At 35.3% G+C, this 18,728-nt stretch overlaps 1 protein-coding gene across 1 annotated transcript; it reads right to left on the bottom strand.

Annotated features, from left to right (window-relative positions):
* Nucleotides 1-6,248: 6,248 nt before the first annotated feature.
* On the bottom strand, nt 6,249-6,572 carry SERTM1 (serine rich and transmembrane domain containing 1; the record flags this gene model as incomplete). The annotated part of the gene is made up of 1 exon (XM_081327278.1): nt 6,249-6,572. The coding sequence occupies one exon, from the start codon at nt 6,570-6,572 to the stop codon at nt 6,249-6,251; it is 324 nt and encodes a 107-aa protein (XP_081183404.1).
* Nucleotides 6,573-18,728: the final 12,156 nt, after the last annotated feature.

Below are 18,728 nucleotides of genomic sequence, written 5' to 3'. Positions count from 1 at the left end.
TAGTTTTATTAAATTTTTATACCGCCCTTCTCCCGAAGGACTCAGGGCGGTGAACAGGGCATATAATAAAAATACAAAAATACAAAAGTTAAAATAGAATTAAATTAATGCCCGAAATAAAACAATAAAATATACAAATATTTAAAACCCTAAATTAACTCCCCATCAGGCCAGGCCAGCTTGTTCAAATAGGTGGGTCTTTAACCCGCGCCGGAAGGAGCGGAGATTTGTAGGAGAGCAACTGTTATTTCCGCTTCACTAAATATAAATGAGAGGCAATGCATGAGGGAAATCATGACATTTGTAAATAGAGATGAAAACATTTGTATCTACTAGAGATTTTGATAGAATTTCATTTGCCATATGTTGCTTCTCTGGCAGGATTTGGGGGAGCCGACTAATCTTGCAGCAATTGAAAATTTAAAAAAATTACATTGATTATAGAGATTCACTGAAAAGAAGCAGAGCATACCCTTAGGGCAGCAGGAGTATGAAAATAAAACCACTTTCCAAACAACTGCTGAGAATTAGTTTGATACAGACACCAGGCTAGAAACCAGGAAACTGTGAGTTCTAGTCAGTGCTTTTTTTTTGTAAAAGAAAAAGGTGCCGGAACTCACACATGTCATACAACCTGCCTTGCCTACCCTACAAGGTTCCATCCAAAAAAGGTGCTGGAACTCTGTTCTGAGCGTTCTACGACAAAAAAAGCCCTGGTTCTAGTCCTGTCTTAAGTAAATCCCTAGCTAGATCACGATCTATCACTGAGTGTTGTATCTTATGATTTATGATGATTGTATTTTATGATTATGACCATGATTTATCACTTGTTGCTTGTATGTACGCTGAGAGCTTATGCACTGGAGACAATTTTCTTGTGTGACCAATCATGCTTGCCCAATAAAGAATTCTATTGTATCAGATGACTTTGGCCCTTTCAGTCTCTCTTATAGCCCTAAAAAGGCAGTGGTAAACCACTTCTGAAAATCTTGCTAAGAAAGCTGTAGAGGCTAATTTTAATAGGCATTTTAATTAATTTATATTTAGTATTTTTAATTCATTTTTTAAATTCTCTAATTTTTTATTGCACTGATGTTCTCAATTTCATTTTATCTTGATTTATGTACTTATTATATGTTTTGTTGTTAGCCGCCCTGAGTCCTTCGGGAGATAGGGCGGGATATAAATCCCATCAATAAATAAATAAATAAATAAATAAATAATAAGCATTCCATCAAGAGTCAACTCTGACTCAAAGGCACCAACACACAAAAACCTTTGCTAGAATAGAAGTAGCTTCTGAAAAGCCCCCCAAATGCAGAACTAACAGCATTTGGAATATAATAATGGTAGCACCTTTAGTCAGGGCAAGACACTTGTTCAGTGTGGTATAAACTCAGGATTTAATTATTTCATTTATTTATTTAAGATTGTCATCATATACTGAAAGGGCTTCAAAATATTAAGCCAGAACAACAGAATTCTTCGGGTTGGCTCAAGACTAGACATTACTACCGGCACTACCTTCTTCAAAGTGCTATCAGTTAACTAGATCTACTACTCTGCTTGTAATTACTGCCTATTTGCCTCTTTTCTTCTCTAATCCACACAAAGAGTGTTTTAGAGCAGGGGTCCCCAGCCCTCGGTCTGTGGACCGGGACCGGGCTACTGCATGCCAGAAACCGGTCTGCGCAAACAAGCAAAGCCCCAGCTACAGTATGCAGGCAGTAATGAAACCAACGCCCCCTCTGGTCTGCAGAAAAACTTATCTCCACGGAATCGGTCCCTGGTGCTCAAATGGTTGGGGACCTCTGTTTTAGAGTAATGAGAAAGATGAAATTTGTTGGACTTTGAGAAAGCCCATTTCAAGGAATTCAAAGAAAAATCAGAGAGGATGCCCCATTTAGAAATGCAAAGGAAGAAAATAGTTTAAGAGAAAGGGCAAATTGGGGACAGTGAAATGATATAAGCATAATCTCAAACTGTTCCAGTGAAAATGACAGTTAAAGAAACAAGTGGAGCTGCATCGGCAGTTCTCTGAGGAGTTAGTTGAGCCTAAAGGAAAATATTTGCAGACAGAGAGCTATATAACCAAGGTCAAGGCACACAAAGTCATACAAAGTGAAAGAAAATAGTAGAAAAATGTTAAAAATTAATGTGTTCACTCTTGCCCAAATGACAGGATAGAACCACCAGAGAACAAATCTATACTAAAATTTAGGAATACCTTCCAACTAAGTAGTAAAACTTTTCAGCACCATAAGGGGGTTTTTTTAATAGCTCTGGTTTCGCATTTGTCATGATACAGCATAATGCCTTACGCAGAGAATGGCTGCAGTTGACCTTCAAGGTATTTTATAATTTTAAAATTAAAATTGGTTAAACCAGGTTAACCTATGTGCTTTGTCCCTGTCTGTGGACACTGGACTCAAAAGTAGAAAGATAGTGTAGGTAATGTAAGTGGAAGGACAATTAACCAAAGGACTTCTCGGTCTTTGGGGGATACTAATAGGAAGGCTTTTCTTATGGTCAATTATTTTATTTTCTAGGTTTATATACCTTTCCAATTGCTCCCATGTCAAATGCTTACATATCTCATCCTGATAGCAAGGTTAAAAATGTACATAACAACATCCCTCAGTTAAAATTCCACTTCTTCACCAAGGACAACAGAATTCAGTTAAAAATAAATACCATAAACCTCAGAGGGGAATGTGTGTAAGAGCTAGGATCATACAACTCTTAGGAGGACAAAGTTCCAAAGAAAGAGGGCACTGATTAAAAAGACTGACTTCTGAGATTTCTGCTAACAACATTCTATGATTTGACTGCAGGAACAATTTAAAGAAAGTTATCCTGAAGATACCTAGGTCTTGAGCCATGAAGATTTAAATGTTTGCAATTATTCTTCTGTTTTTTTTTCTTCCAAACAATTAAGCAACCATCTGCCGTTTTTGAATTTTTATCACAAGGAGTAGGGAACAAATTATAAGAAATTCAATCTTACTTTTAAATGCTGCCAGTATTGTCCTTTTCATTGTTTAACTCTCATATATATGGTACTAGCTGTTTCATTTTTGACCAAGAAAGTATTTTCAGTTCATGAAATTGAAAACAAAAACAGTGGCATTCATTAACACATTGTTTATTTTAATACATAAAATTTCAGTTAGAATATTGAAGATATTGGATTTAATACATTCATTTTTAATACATACAATCTCTAATGGAATATCCCAATGTCATTTGTACAGTGTTAGCTTATGGCAACATATGAAAGTAGGGTATAGATTAAAATATAAAAATAATTTTTAAAACTTTGAAGCATCTTCATTAGGATTTTCATTGCGATTGCAAGATTCCAATTTTTTTTAATTCCATTTATATCCCGCCCTTCTCCGAAGACTCAAGGCAGCTTACAAGCTTAGCAGTAGCCTTCATTCTATGTATATGCCTGCTTATTAGGGCTTTCGCCCCCCCCCCCCAAGCGGCATTATTACAAAGTCAGCTTAATTGCCCCCAACAATCTGGGTCCTCATTTTACCTACCTCGGAAGGATGGAAATGAATTTCTAAATTTATTTCTTTAATTTATATGACTGACCATGTCATATAAATGACTGAATAACTAACAATTAAAATAGAATAAAAAGCAATAAAGTAATTAGAGCCCTAAGCAACATAAATAGCATAAAGTAGCAGCAGAGAACAGTCATAACATCCCACACTCCAAATAACCACAAAATGGGCTCATCCGTACTATTAGAGCCCCAGGCTTGATGGCAAAATCAGATTTTTAATGCCTTGCAAAAGGCCAGCAGGGCTGGGTCAAGTCTGATCTGGGGGGGGGGGGGATTGATGTTCCAATTAGTCCAATCTATGCTTAAAAGTCTCAGTATAAGAAATCGGCTTTGCTCTTTTTATTAGGTAGCTTTTCTGAATGTTCAGCAAAGTCTACTTCTCTGCAGGTTACATCTTGCTCACCGAAGCAACCTAACTCCTGCTCTGCTTGCTGAAGCAACAAAGAACAGTGATTTTCCTCTTTTTTTTTAACGTGGCAGTCCTTCACATGAGGATATTTACAGGAACTTTCAGGCTTCTTTATTCTTATTTTCTCCAAGCAAATATACCCAGATTTTTCAATTGCTCCTCCAGGACTTCCTTACCATCCTTGTCACTCACCTTAGGATCATAAGGTATCCAATATAAACTTTAATTAAAGAAGAAGATGATGCAAACCTTGGCCTTATATACATATACATCAACACTGAGTGCAAGTCCTTAAGTCATGGGAAGGGAGTGTTGTAATGTGACTACTTTTGAACCCAACCAAGAACACCTATGCTTAAGAAATACTCTAGCTCAGCATTTCCAACCTGGGTGCCCTCCAGACCCATAATTCCCCAAGCCAGCATCATCTTTGCTGAGAATTCTGGAAATTGAAGTCCACATATTTGAGAAGTGGTTTCAGTCCTCAAGTCCATTCAGGAAGGTAAAATTGTCCTTGGAGAAATAGTGCATTTATGTAGAATTAAGCCTTTTGTCTTGGCCTATTCCAAAGCACATGCTCCGTGGCACCTTTTATATAACAAACAAAATGGAAGTTTGAAGTTTCAACAAAGGTTTCTTTAATAAATTATAATTGCTCACAATTATTCATGAGTTTCAGCCTGCCCACTTCTGTTATTTTTTTTCTGATAAAAGTGCCTCAATTCAAAATTTGTTGGAAGTTGCATTTTTAATTATACATCAAATATTTATGTATTGGGGCCAGGCAGCTACATGGGAAGGTGGGGATTAAATAAGTCAAGATAGCAGCCACAATCATGTAATCAAAGCCCCCTTTTAATGTACATTATGTATTTGGCACAATCTACAGGTAGTCCCTTGACTTATGATCATTCACTTAGCAACTGTTTGAAGTTGCAGCAGCACTTAAAAAAGTGACTTATGACCAATCCTCTCACTTGGTCATCCAAGTAGCATCCCCACAGGCACATGATCAGAATTTGGAAACTTGGCAACTAGCAAACATTTGACAGTTGCAGCATCTCAGGATAGCTATTTACACCCTTCCCAGCCAGCTTCCCACAAGCAAAGTCAATGGGGGGAAGCTGGATACACTTAATGACCACATGTTTTACTTAAAACTGCAGTGATTCAATTAACAATTAACAAAAAGGTCATAAAATCAAGTGTGACTCTTGCATAGCAACAAATTCTGGTCCCAATTGTGGTCTAAGTCAAGGACTATCTGTACTGACATGGTTATAGCCATCATGATGACTTTTTTTAACAACTCTTCCTGCAGAGATGTCTTCCTGTCTGAGAAATTGTTGGAAATACCAGTTTCACAGTAGGTTAGCTTCCTTGCCCTTCCCTTCTTTTTTCTTTCTTTTTTGAAAATAAAATTAAATAGGTCAGTGAGTGTTGATCATCACAGAACATATTGAAAAGCATATTATATTGGTATGCATAATTTACAAAAGTATGTAATTCTACAAATCCAACAAATGCAGTAAGTCTGAAGTAATTAGTACATACATTAATTATAGTTCCACTAAAATATAAAGATCAGGCAGTGTAGGGAAAATTACATGAACATGATTATTAACTAGATTTTATAGTAGCTTTCTTTCTTTGTTTCACATTTACAGGAAAATTGTCTTATTTGTATAGCAGAATGGTCTTGCTATGGAATACAGTTAAACATCCTTGAGCTTTGAGATCAGTAAACAGAAGCAGGAAGCCAGATATTCCTACATACAATTTAAATAGTTGTATCTCCTTTAGAGCATAGAATGTGGTAGCACCTTGTAAAATTTGGGTAATCTTGAAATCCTAAGTAGCATTGAATCTGGTTAGTACTTTGATGGGAGACCACCAAAGATCTCAGAATTATAAGATGGATTAGGAAGTTGGGAAAAAATCTTGGAACAAGTCAAAGGCAAATAGTTTTTCTAATGTTACTGAGAAAATAACACAGATGTCTCTTTATAATCACTAAGGAGCAGATTGATTTGAGAAGGAATGTACTTTTCATTATCTTCAGAAGCAGCTGGGAAAAACACTACAAAATTCCAAGACTATTAAAGGCAGAGCTCTATATGTGATCTTAAGTGGGAAAGTTCAGAAATCGTCTCTTCTCTGACTAACAGTTCAAATCTTGCATGCCTTAGTCTTCCAACCGCATTCATAATCTGGATTGAGAGACTATTCCATGAACAATAGATTTCCTTCCTTGGCTTCTCATGATGAAAGGTTTGAAAAAGCTGATCTCTGGGAAGAAATACTACAGACTTCTAAATTTGTAAAGGAACTCCCAGCATCACTGGTATATTCTGGATAGGAGGAGCTAGAGGAGATGATGTTTTTCAATCTCTGAAGTGCAATAATTAACAGCAAAAGAAGGAATGCCAAGAGGCTAAGGAAGATTGAAATGTAAACATAGACGTTTGACATGCGATTGGAAGGTAAATCCATGGATGTTGAGAGAGAGGTGGGATATAGCTCCAAAAAAGTTCCATTTTCAATATTTGCTATTAATCCAGATGTGGAGTTGAGTTCTGACATTTTTAAAAAAATATTATTAATATGTGTGTTTGGCCACACAATGGAAAAGACTTAATAGTCAAAAAGAATTTTCTGTAAAACCTGTGGCATCTTGAGCTATTTTAGTAGTGATTAAATCCTTATAGCAGATTTTTAACAGCATGTTATGTCTTGGTGCTGTAAAGAGATAAAAATTGGAGACAATGAAGCAATAGCATTTAAATATTAATTTCTGCTGACAGTTTCATTCAATATTATATTGAAATTATATATATATATATATATATATATATATATATATATATATATATATATATATATATATATATATATATATATATATATATATATATATATATATATATATTCTATTTCTTGTATATTAAAATGAAAAAACAGACATGGATATTTTGAATACATATTTTACATTTACAACCATGGAAATAATATAGTGCATAATAAAGACTAGGAATCTGAGCTGTGCATATTGCTGTGTATCTTGCAATTAACCCACGATAAATTAATTTCTATAATGCTATTATTAATACTGTGGTTATTTTTTGTTAAATATAAATATAAAACTACAAATCAATTAGCACACTTCTTTGAATTTTCTGAGATATTTGAGGATTGCTTTTTTGATCAATCAAATGGTAATTCAATGCACCGGTTTATGATTTCTCACTCCATTTGGAAACTACATTATTTATTCTTCTTTCAAGCATGATTTTGCTCTTCAAATCTTTGTCTACAACTCTCAGCATCATATTAGAATGATAGAAATATCATCTCATGTTGAGAGATACTTAAAGGAAAAATAAACGCATATAGAAACAGAGATACCCAATGACCACCATGATTAACAGGGCCTTATCAAATTAATATCACTCAGAAAACAGAAAACAACTTTGAATGTCTTTTGCTCTGGTATAACCCCAAGTAAGAACTGATTTTTTTCTTCTTTCCAGAGTTGGTTTCATGAAGATAATCTGCATGGAAATAGATGGCTGATCTATAAGCACTAAATGCAGTATAGAACTTTTTGCTTTTATGAAGAGGGTGTTTTAATCCTCTAAGTATAAACATTTTAATTTAAGCAAAGGTTTCATATGGTAATTGGTTTCTTGCTGCTAAAGCTGGTGAAATGTTGACTTTCTTTGTGGTCTTTTATAGTTAGGTTTGGGTTGCATTTTTCGTAATGCTTTTCATTGTGTTTTTAATTACATTTCTCTTTGGTTTCTTTAAGTACCTTGTCCTGGTTTTTAAAAAGCATGTAATGCTTAACAAGAAGTGATAATATTACACCAAACTTTCATTGGGCTATTTTTCATTGAAACTTTGCATTCAGAGAGGCAAGAAAACATTCACTTGAAAACCCTAATTTTCATTGTTTCATATGTTTTGGGACTTAAAAAATTATAGCTATTGTAATCTTCTGCTCTTATAGGATAATTTACAATTGGTCCTTGCTCAGCAACTGTTTGAACTTATGATAGTGAATGGTATGTATGACCAGTCCTCATATTTATGTCGGCTGCAGTGTCCCGTGGTCATGTAACCACCATTTGTGATCTTCTTTGCCAGCTTCCTACAAACAAAATCAGTGGGGAAGTTGGCAGAAAGTTGCAAATGGCAACTACATAATTGCTTAATGACAGTATAGGATTCACTTAACAATGGCAAATAGGAACAAAATTTATGTGATAGAGAGACACAATCACATGACATCATGTTTTATGACTATGTAACTTAGTAACAAAAATTCCAGTCCAATAGTGTCTTTAACAAAGGACCACCTGTCCAGCTTCTAAAGGGAAGGAGAAAATATACTGCAAATAATCTTATTTTGCACACCAAGTGTGCAAAACAATAGAATAGTAAGATACAAAGTAGAGAAATGTTGCTGGAGGCAATGCAAAAGACCATTTAAGCATGATAGGGATGAAGTGGCTGGATGGAGTCACTGAAGCAGTAGACGTGAGCTTAAATGGACTCCAGAAGATGGTAGAGGACAGGAAGGCCTGGAGGAACGTTGTCCATGGGGTCGTGATGGGTCAGACACGACTTCACAGCTAACAACAACAACAAGGGATACACTTTGGGAGCAAATGTGACATACCACTCCATGATTATTCTGCCACTCTAAAATGCTGTTCCTAGTGCTAGGTAAAAATATTTATATTCACCCAGGCCTGTTAATATGTTTACATGTTTATTTTAAGTATGCATATTTGCCTAGGAACTTTTTAATTTCTTTGACTGCTTTTACTGTTTATTCAATAGTATTATTTTAATTAGTGTATTAATATTATTATTCAGAAAAGTAGTATTTGATTTTACTGTACTGCAAGTTGAAAGATCTGTGCCTATTTAATACTGAAGAAACAAAACTGAAAAAAGAATATGATCTCTTTTCAAATACCAGAAAGAATGTAAATACAAAAGAAAATTAAGACTTCAGAGAATAATATAGGGAATGATTTATTCTACAGATTGCAGCTGAATGTCAGAAAAGCCTTCCCAATAGCAAACAGTAGTTTGAGCTACGATTTAAAGGTAGTTTTTCCATCCAAGACAGCAGGCATGGGAAACACTGCATTTGGAACATAAGTAAGGATATGGTATCACTGACTTACCATATGAAATTCTGGATTGGTTGGAGCATGCCCCATTGCTTCTGTATCTATTACTGTCTGTTTATCCAATTTTCCAATCAACAATTGAAACAAAGTAATACAATAGTTCTTGTGTTGTACTACACATCTACTTGGTAATGTTTTGCTTTATTTTCTTTTTATGCTTCACTGATAAATCTTACTCACAAAATATGAAATGAGTTACCGATGCAATAAAAATAAAACCTTATTTTGTTTTTAGGTGGCAGCTTTCTCTTTGCAATAACACAGGAGGCTAACTGAAACATTTACATTCAACTATTCTTTGAGTTACATATATTTGAATACGTATATATTAAGGCATAAAGGGACGCGGTGGCTCAGTGGGTTAGGACGCTGAGCTTGTAGATCAGAAGGTCGGCAGTTTGGTGGGTCGAATCCCGAGTGCCGTGTAACAGAGTGAGCGCCTGTTATTCGTCCCAGCTTCTGCCAACCTAGCAGTTCGAAAGCACGTAAAAATGCAAGTACAAAAATAGGGACCACTACGGTGGGAAGGTAACAGCGTTCTGTGCGTCTAGTCATGCCGGCCACATGACCATGGAGACATCCTCGGACAAGCGCTGGCTCTTCGGCTTTGAAACGGAGATGAGCACCGGCCCCTAGAGCTGGAAACGACTAGCACGCATGTGCGGGGGAACCTTTATTTTTATATTAAGGCATAATTGAGCAAACATATTCAAAGAATGCAGGTGAAACTGAACTTCTAATTTAATAGAGCTAAAGAGGATAAGTAGCAATTAAGAGTTAGATATGACCTAGAGATGAGAATCTGAAATAAGTTTCTGATGGGATCATGTCAGTCTTCTACAACTGCAATAAATTGGATATTCATTCAGATAACCTTGTCTGCACATAAATTCTCTTACATTTTCAGTCTCTATTTGATTCTATTTATCCTCCTGTTTTTGTGAAAACACAGCTTACAACTTACTGATTTGAAAATCTCTCCACAAATTGTGTACTGAAATATACTGTATTTCAGTACACAATTTGTGGACAGGCTTTGCAAATCAATAAGTTGTAACTTGTGTTTAGGGCTTTCCCTGGAAAAGAAAGTGCAATTTGTTATACCATCAAGTCTTGTTCTATCACCTTCCAATCAGGATTAGACTAAAATCTGATGAATCTAGTGGAGAATTCTATCAGTATTTCTTACATCTACAAAAGTATTCCAACACTTTTCATTCTTTCTTCTAATTGTTAAAACTGCTTAATTGCATTTTGGAGCAAATCTGCCTTAATAGCAAGTAACTTTGGTCCTCCAGGATAAGCTTTTTTAAAACAAACAAATTAAGTAATGAATCTAGGAACACTCCAAGCTGTACGATCTTACATTGTTATAGATAGCTCTAGCAATCCCAGTGTTGGTATTTCCTCTAAGCAGAGCAGTATGTGCCAATTCAATGTTCAATATAAGGTTTAGTAGATCCCAAATTATATAGGTCACCTTTAAATAGTTAATAGCAGAACAGATTTTCCAATGAGGTGATGGGATCTATTTCATTGGTTATGTTTAAGAAAATTCTAGCCAGCCATCTGTTCTGGCATACAACCAAGAACTGAACATTAGTCTAAATGACTCGTTACAATCCCTGGTTTTACAACTGCATGAAATAAAATTCCTTAGTTTCTTTCTAACTTAATAAATTCAGAAGGGAACAGTGGCTATTTGCGTTTTACACAAGTTTTTAACTTCTCTGTTTAAGAAGTGCCAGTGGCCTGATAGACATTTACAGAATTTGCACAACACCTACTATAATTTTTTAATTAACTTTGGGAATTTAGCAAGACAGATTAAGAGAGTCTCTGTATGAGTTTTGTTCAATGTATATATTTACCCTTTTAGCAATTTTCAAGTATTCAGTAAACAAAAGGTATAAATTCATGCATCTTTAATGAAAATTAGGGGCATCTTCTGATTTTACTGTAATGAGAACAAAAAACAATATTCACAATAAAGGAAAATTGATCTTAGATATGAAGTGCATACCCAAAAGCTCCTTAATTGTGGATACCCATTAAGATATGGGAGGTAATTTTTCATGTCACATTGAAGCATAAATGTCACTAATGTCAATAATGTCAATATTATTATACCTTTATTGCAGAGTGCAAATCTCATTACTCCCAGGCAGTAAACAAGTTATCTGAGAAAGATATGTTGATATTCAATACGAGTAAGGCAACAGATTCTTGACAGGTTTATAGGACTGGAAATTCTGTTGAAAAATCTAAGGCATATCCTGGAATGAGAGTTAGAGGTACAATGGACATAGACCAGTATTTTTCAACTTGGCAATTTTAAGATGTGTGGTTCCGATGCTGACTTGGGAGATCTGGGACCTGAATTCCACACACTTTAAATTTGCCAAGGTTAAGAAACACTCGTATAGGCATATCTTATATTAAATGACTATATTTGAGTGCAGGGAAGATCAACTCATAAATCAGCCTATAGATTTTTCTCCCAAATTTCCTGATAGAATCTCTGTAAGCTGCAATGTTTTATGCTCTAAATATATTTAGAATCAGGTGCACCAGATAACAATTCTCTGGGGCTGGATTCGAATCCCTCATTATATTACTTTTATCCCTTTTGTCATGGAATCACTTACCCCTAATATTGGCCCAAATGTAATAAAGAAAAATATCTGAAGTAACAAGAGCTACTGCATAATACATCATTCATAAAGAACTCACTGGATAATTGCATTTATTAGTGCAGAGTACCATTCCAAACAATTAAAGATAATGGAACTCAACTACACTCTCTATTTTAGAACTGGGAACTGATGATACTTTCAAGTTTAATTATGGAAACCTCACGTCATATAACAAAAAGCTACAATTTACCATGCACACAATATACACACAATCTACTACCCCAGATGCTTCAAATCATTTCTCAACCCACTTCCAGTTTTCACCTCATTGTTTCTATTTTCAAACAATGAAATTCACTAAGAATGAATGTGCATCATTTTCACTATATGAAACTAATATAAATTCTTCCCTTTTTCTTCTTTTCTTCTTCATGCCCTATAAGTCTCTTTAACAAATTCTTTTCACATGCTACACTACATTTAAATATTTGTTTCCAACACTGCAAACAGCATGGCAGTTCTCAATCACAGCTGAGATAACAATTGCCTAAATGATTACATGAGCTAGAATACAAAAAGAAAAAAGAAAAACCAAGCAGCAACATACTTTGGGATAAAAACCTGTTCATTCATTCTAGTTAAATGAAATGTATAAAACTCTTTTAAAAGAAGATTATAAAAAGCAGTTGGATAACGTTGGAGAAGCAAACCAAATCAAAGTTACTAAGAATACCTACAATTCATCAAAGGTTGGATAAGTTACCTTATAACTACACAGGCTTTTTGGCATATTCACATATTATGCAGAAAGATGGGCATTTTGTCATACCATAGAAATGTTCAATTTCTTTTATAATACAGGACAATGTTTTCTAAGAGCCTTGAAATTTAGAAGAGTTAAGTTTACCATTCATATATCCATATATACCTATAATTATGTATCTATATAGCTCCAGCAGAAAATAACTCACTAGCATACATCCTGGTGAATCCTGTATCCACAAACTTTGAGGGAAAGTTTATTACACATCCTAACCTAAAGCAATATGTATTAATCCAGCTTCTAATTAAAGGATTAGCTTGCCATACTTACTTTGTTTGATTCTCCTAGCCATCATTCCCTTGCATCTTTTATTCCTTCTATAAAAATGTAATTTCCATCTTCCTATAGTGCTATATTGCTCTATATCGTTGGGTCAAAATATGGACTATTTCTCCAAGCAGCTTCACTATATATAGTTCCTTCATTTTCCAAAAACTACAGTTATCTGCCTATCTGTGGAGTCCTTCATGTTCTCTGAGCTGGGTTATTTGCTTGCAGACATTTTATTATCTGACTAGGTAACATGAGAGCACCAATGGCACCATAGTTCAACCCTGAAGTACATATACTGTATTCTGTTTTATCGGAATCTGTTAAGCAGGGGTTATGCTGATGGCAACAGACATGGGGGTTATTTAAACTGTTCACTACAGTTCCATGCATTCCGTGCGCCTTTGGCGTCCAGTCATGCCAGCCACATGACCACGGAGACGTCCTCGGACAAGCGCTGGCCCTTCGGCTTTGAAACGGAGATGAGCACCGGCCCCTAGAGTCAGAAACGACTAGCACGCATGTGCAGGGGAACCTTTACCTTTACCTACAGTTTTAGAAAAGCTATAAATGGTTTGTTGCTAACCAGAAACCGTTTTATAGTTGTGTTACTTTTTAGTATTTTGAGACATGTTAGTATTAGGTTGAATTCAGATTTAGAATTTAGAATCTTAATCCCTTAAATTAGAAAGTTAAGATATAGTCTCTTTGGAGTTGATCTTGGCTCCTGGTGTCTTCATTAACATGTCTGTGTAGTTTTCTTGGTAACAATAAAGTGACTTGACATTTTCTTTTTTATTTTCTTTCATACCCAATCTAATCTTAGCCTTGAGATTTTCTGGTTGCCTCTTACTTAAGCATTAACCAGGTCTAACTCTTTTAGCTTATTGAGAATGGCCAAGAACAATTAGATGTCATTTAGCTCAGTTTGATTCCTGGTGATTTATATGGATGGTTTAAACTGCACTGGACTAACCCTCCACTGATTGCAATTAATTTCTTTCAAATAATTAAATCTAAATCTATTATATTAAATTAATCATGGTATTTAAAATATTACTGAGTATCCTAAGTAGATACAAAATGGCTTAAGTTTTAAAATGCCCACATTATTCTTAATAAAATAATTTGTGTTAGTAATTTCTAACAATCCAATATGGCATTACCTTCCCATACAGTACCTAATGTAGCAATAAGCAACATATTCAAAACTCAAGATAAGTGCATGGCAAAAATAAAACATTGGATAATATTGAGATTAGGGGAAAAAATGATACCTGATATTATGAAATCTCCACAATACTTCAGCATGTTAGGCATTCTGAAATCATCAAGGTCAAAAGAGATTATGATAAAATTGGTGTTGCTCCTTATAATACAACTGTTGTTCTCTGCAGTACTGTGACAGGTAAATCCACTAGCAAGACGATGCTATGCTGAAAAGAGGTCCTATCAAATATGTTTAACGTCTACAGTTAGTCATCAACAACCATTCATTTAGTGACCATTTAAAGCAGACATGTCAAACTTGCGATGTCACGTGACATGGCGCGACGTATCGGGACTGTTTTGCCATTGCCGGCAATGGGGTGGTGTGGCTTCTGTGTGAAGCGTCTGGGCCGTGGGCCGGCAGTTTGACACCCCTGATTTAAAGTTATGACAGAGCTGAAAAAAGTGACTTACAACCACTTACTTAGTCCTGTCACTTATAACTGTTGTAACCTGAGATTGTGTGATTGTGATTTGTGCATTTACGATGGTCACAGTATCCTGCAGTCACATGATCACCATTTGCAACCTTCCAAAGCAGCTTCTGGCAAGTCACTAAGGAAAGTGGCAGGACAGGTTGCAAGTCACAGTCACGTGACGTCTCCTGAATGGCCACAGTGATTTTCTTAAACAAACGTGGCAAAAAAAGATCATGAAATTGAGTGCTCACTTAACAACTAAAAGCCAACAACACTTGACAACTTAACTTAAATCTCTTAAGAACTACCCACTTAATGACAAATTAATGGTGGTTGTAAGTCAAGGACTCTGTAGTAAAGAAGAAAAGTCAATCCCTTTGGGCCAGCAACACAAGAATGCATTTTATTTGGGAGTTAATACACGGGACATGGACCTTTGCGGTCCTTTCTAACTCAACGATTCTGTCTTATTGCAAGCATTGAAACTCTGACACTTGACTGTTCATACTGGCATGGAGTATTTGTATATAATTTGACAGATATCATATTCACCTGTGGCACAAAATGTATCATAAATAATTCTGGCACCTTCCTAACAGGGACCATAATTTTTTCTCCCTGCATTGTAAAATGTAGATATTTTGGATTTCTCTGCCAATATAATGACATTTAAGGCACTATAAAAATATTAAGGACAACTAATGCAACTAATAATTCAATAACGTAACATTTGAAAAGACATATACAAAGGTAAAATATTTAACAGGTGCAAAATGCTCATTTAGTTAAGTTGAACGTGTAAATAAAAGTACATGTATTTTAAGAAGGCAGTAAAGAAGATGAAATGTCAGGAAAACTCTTTTATTGAGTTAAACCATTCTTCCATCTAGTGCAGCTCTGATGACACTGAATGCCAGCAGCTCTGCACGATTTCAGAGATGCATTTCTCCAGGCTGTCTGGAGACATCAGAAGCTGAACCTTGGCCTCTGCTGTGCAGCCTATAGACACAAATCACAGAGTAAAACTAGCTGAAAGCTGAAACTATTGAACAAGCTGAGAAAATGAACTGATCTTCTTGGATGCCAAGAGACAGGCATTTAAAGAAGACATTCAGTAGCTGGGATACTACCACAACAACAATTAGCTTATCTCCTGCGGTAGCATGATATTCATTTGGTAAAAATACCTAGAAAAAGCTTCTAAAGCATTTAATGATTGGGGTCTTCAGAGAAAGAAATTAAACTTATAGTTGTACTTGGAATGTAACCAAAATGTCAAATTAAATGAATATCAGAAAATGGATAAGAAAAGTATTCCCTGCCAGCTACTTCAGTTTACCAACCTAAGTTGAGATTCTTGGTTCTAGTGACCACCTTTATCTTTAATGATACAGATGGATCAATGATTTCAAATCAACTCCATTGTTGGCCAAAATCCCATAATGAGTTCCTTCTCTTATAAAAAGGTTTCTAGATCATCAGATAACAAAAGCAGGCCACCATAAATATGTTAACCACCATACTATTTAAATATCTGGAATGCTGAACGTACTATAACTGTAGAGCCCCAAGAGAAAATTGAAATAAGGGGTCTTGGTAACTTCAAAGACTGGGCCCATCTGTCTCCATTACCTCTCAAGTCTGCTAACTTTTTTTTGCTTAATGCTTGCAATAAGACAATTATTCCTGCTTATAGCCGCCAAGATTGATTCAGGTTTTGTCTCCTATTTGTCAGCTAAGCCATGCTATACCATTATAAGCCATATGTTTCCTTAATTATGTTTCCCTAAAAGAAAACACATTAGCTGGCTTTTCATAATATGTTAATCCCACACCATACAAACATTATGAATGATCACGAAGCATTCATTCAACCATGAAGTGTCTGTGCTCCAGCTACAATACTCTGATTCCATCTCTAGAAATGCTCATGGGCCAGCTGTCCACCAGCAACTCAGTGCTGACATTGCCTCCTTATGATTTCTATGCAACTAAGAATTACCCTCTAGTTGTTATACAAACAGTAGCCTGGTGGCTCAGTGTTTAAGATACTGGGCTTCTCAGCCTGAAAGCCGGCAGCCCAGGTTTGAGACCCGAGCACCATGCAATGGAATGAACTCCTGTCCTCACTCCAGCTCCTGCCAACCTAGCAGTTCAAAAGCATACAAATGTGAGTAGATAATCAGGTACACTTTGGTGGGAAGGTAACAGTGCTCCATGATGGTATGCTGGCCACATGACCACAGAAATGTCTTCAGTGTGTGCTGGCTCAATGACCTTGAAATGGAAACAAACACAGCCTCCAATGACTAGCAGAATAAAATCCACAGGGACTCCTTTACCTTTACACAAACTCCCTTACCATCTTGCTGTTAGCTGTTTTTGGAAAACTTTATAAAAATATTTGACAGCTCCTTTTTGTCATGTTTTTAGTTATTTGCACAGTAACTATGACTGAAAATGTTTACATTAATTATTTGCAAGTTAGCTTAGAATCAGAACAATGTATACTGATGAAAGAATTGGCTTGTATGGAAGCAGTGTTCCTACTAACATCCATTTATCCTACGCCACTTTGTACAATAACAGCCAACAACTGTAAACTGTGTTTATTGCATGCTATTACCTTTTGACCTTTTAAATCTGGAGAAATTATGGCAGACAAATGCTTTGTAGAAAAAGGATAGATGCTTAATTAGACTAATTACAGCTCTTTATCAAGATCTTATTATGAGGACAATCCTAAATGAGGTTTCAATAGACCAAATCAGCTGCGCTAGAATTGCTGGGAAGCTTTGCTTAGCCGCTGTGCAATTCTGCTGAGTATACATAATATACTAAAAGCAGTCTGAGAAGTTGTTTCTACAAAACTGGAATATACAGATTTTCCTTATACAGATCCTGTCACAATGCAAAGACTCTAGTGATACATGTTCCATAAATTCTCTTATTGTTGTTAGAAAACAAGACTGCAGTAACGCTTCTGACAGAATGTAATGAAAACATCTTAAATGATATTCCAATTTTTTAAAAGTCAGGTCTTTTAAATATTTACTTTTCACTTCCTTTCTGCCAATTTTCTTCCAAAGTAAGTTGGAAATGCCAGCTGAATTAAATCAAGAAGCTTGGAAGCTATATAAATATATTATAGAAGAAAAAGTGAGCAAGTAGCCAAAACAACAATATAATTTTTAATATTGCTATACTACTTGGTTGGTTCTTTTTCTTTTTCAACATATATTTCTAATGTAGAAACAGAATCATTTGTGATGTGAAGGCCAGAATCATCTAATTTCTGATTGTCTTAAATTGATAAGATTCTAATTTAACAAGTTTTAAGAAAATTAAAATATAAATACTGACAATATACAAAAGAATACTATATCCATAATGCTGATGTATTAAAAAGTATATTTTTGAGTGTAGCAGTAGGCTAATCTCAAATGTTTCCCAAAGTACTTTTGATCTTGCAATCTGTTATACATTATAATTATAACAAGCCTGTCAGGTATCCACAGCCACTGGAAACCCATAGCTATACATCAATTACAATCCAATTCATATTAGAGCTTAAAGGACAAATATTGTTTAGGATAAAGCAAGGAGAACTTCAAGTATACTTTTAGTTAGATTGTAAATATTACCTGATTTTTTTTATTGAAAAGTTTTACAATTTTTAAATACAATGAACTCCCTCCTCCCCCTCCCCTCTCCCCAACCCTCCCCTCCCCTCCCCCCTCCCCGACTTCCCAGAGCTGAATACAGGGTATAATAATACAAACATAAACTAAAATCTGCTAACAACAAAAATAAAACATTAAGTTCTATCGGACTTTAACTCTCCATAGTCGTAATATTAATAAAGTAATATTACCTGATATTTTAAGTTTGGGGGAGAGTATCATTGTCAAAATTGCTGATAATTACTTAGAATGACAAAATCTGGCCTAAAAGCACAAATATCCAAATGCTTTTTACACTTTAAGCAATATCACTTATGTTATGACCTGTGGTCAAAACAATAACCTATTTATATAATATAATGTAATTTATATAACTCTCTAACATATGATTAGATCATTGTAAAAATACTGAAATAAAACAACTGTTGCATTCCA

The sequence above is a fragment of the Vipera berus genome, assembly GCF_964194415.1.
Source record: "Vipera berus genome assembly, chromosome: 4".
NCBI classification, from domain to species: domain Eukaryota; kingdom Metazoa; phylum Chordata; class Lepidosauria; order Squamata; family Viperidae; genus Vipera; species Vipera berus.
This window is presented reverse-complemented; position numbering and strand designations above follow the sequence as displayed.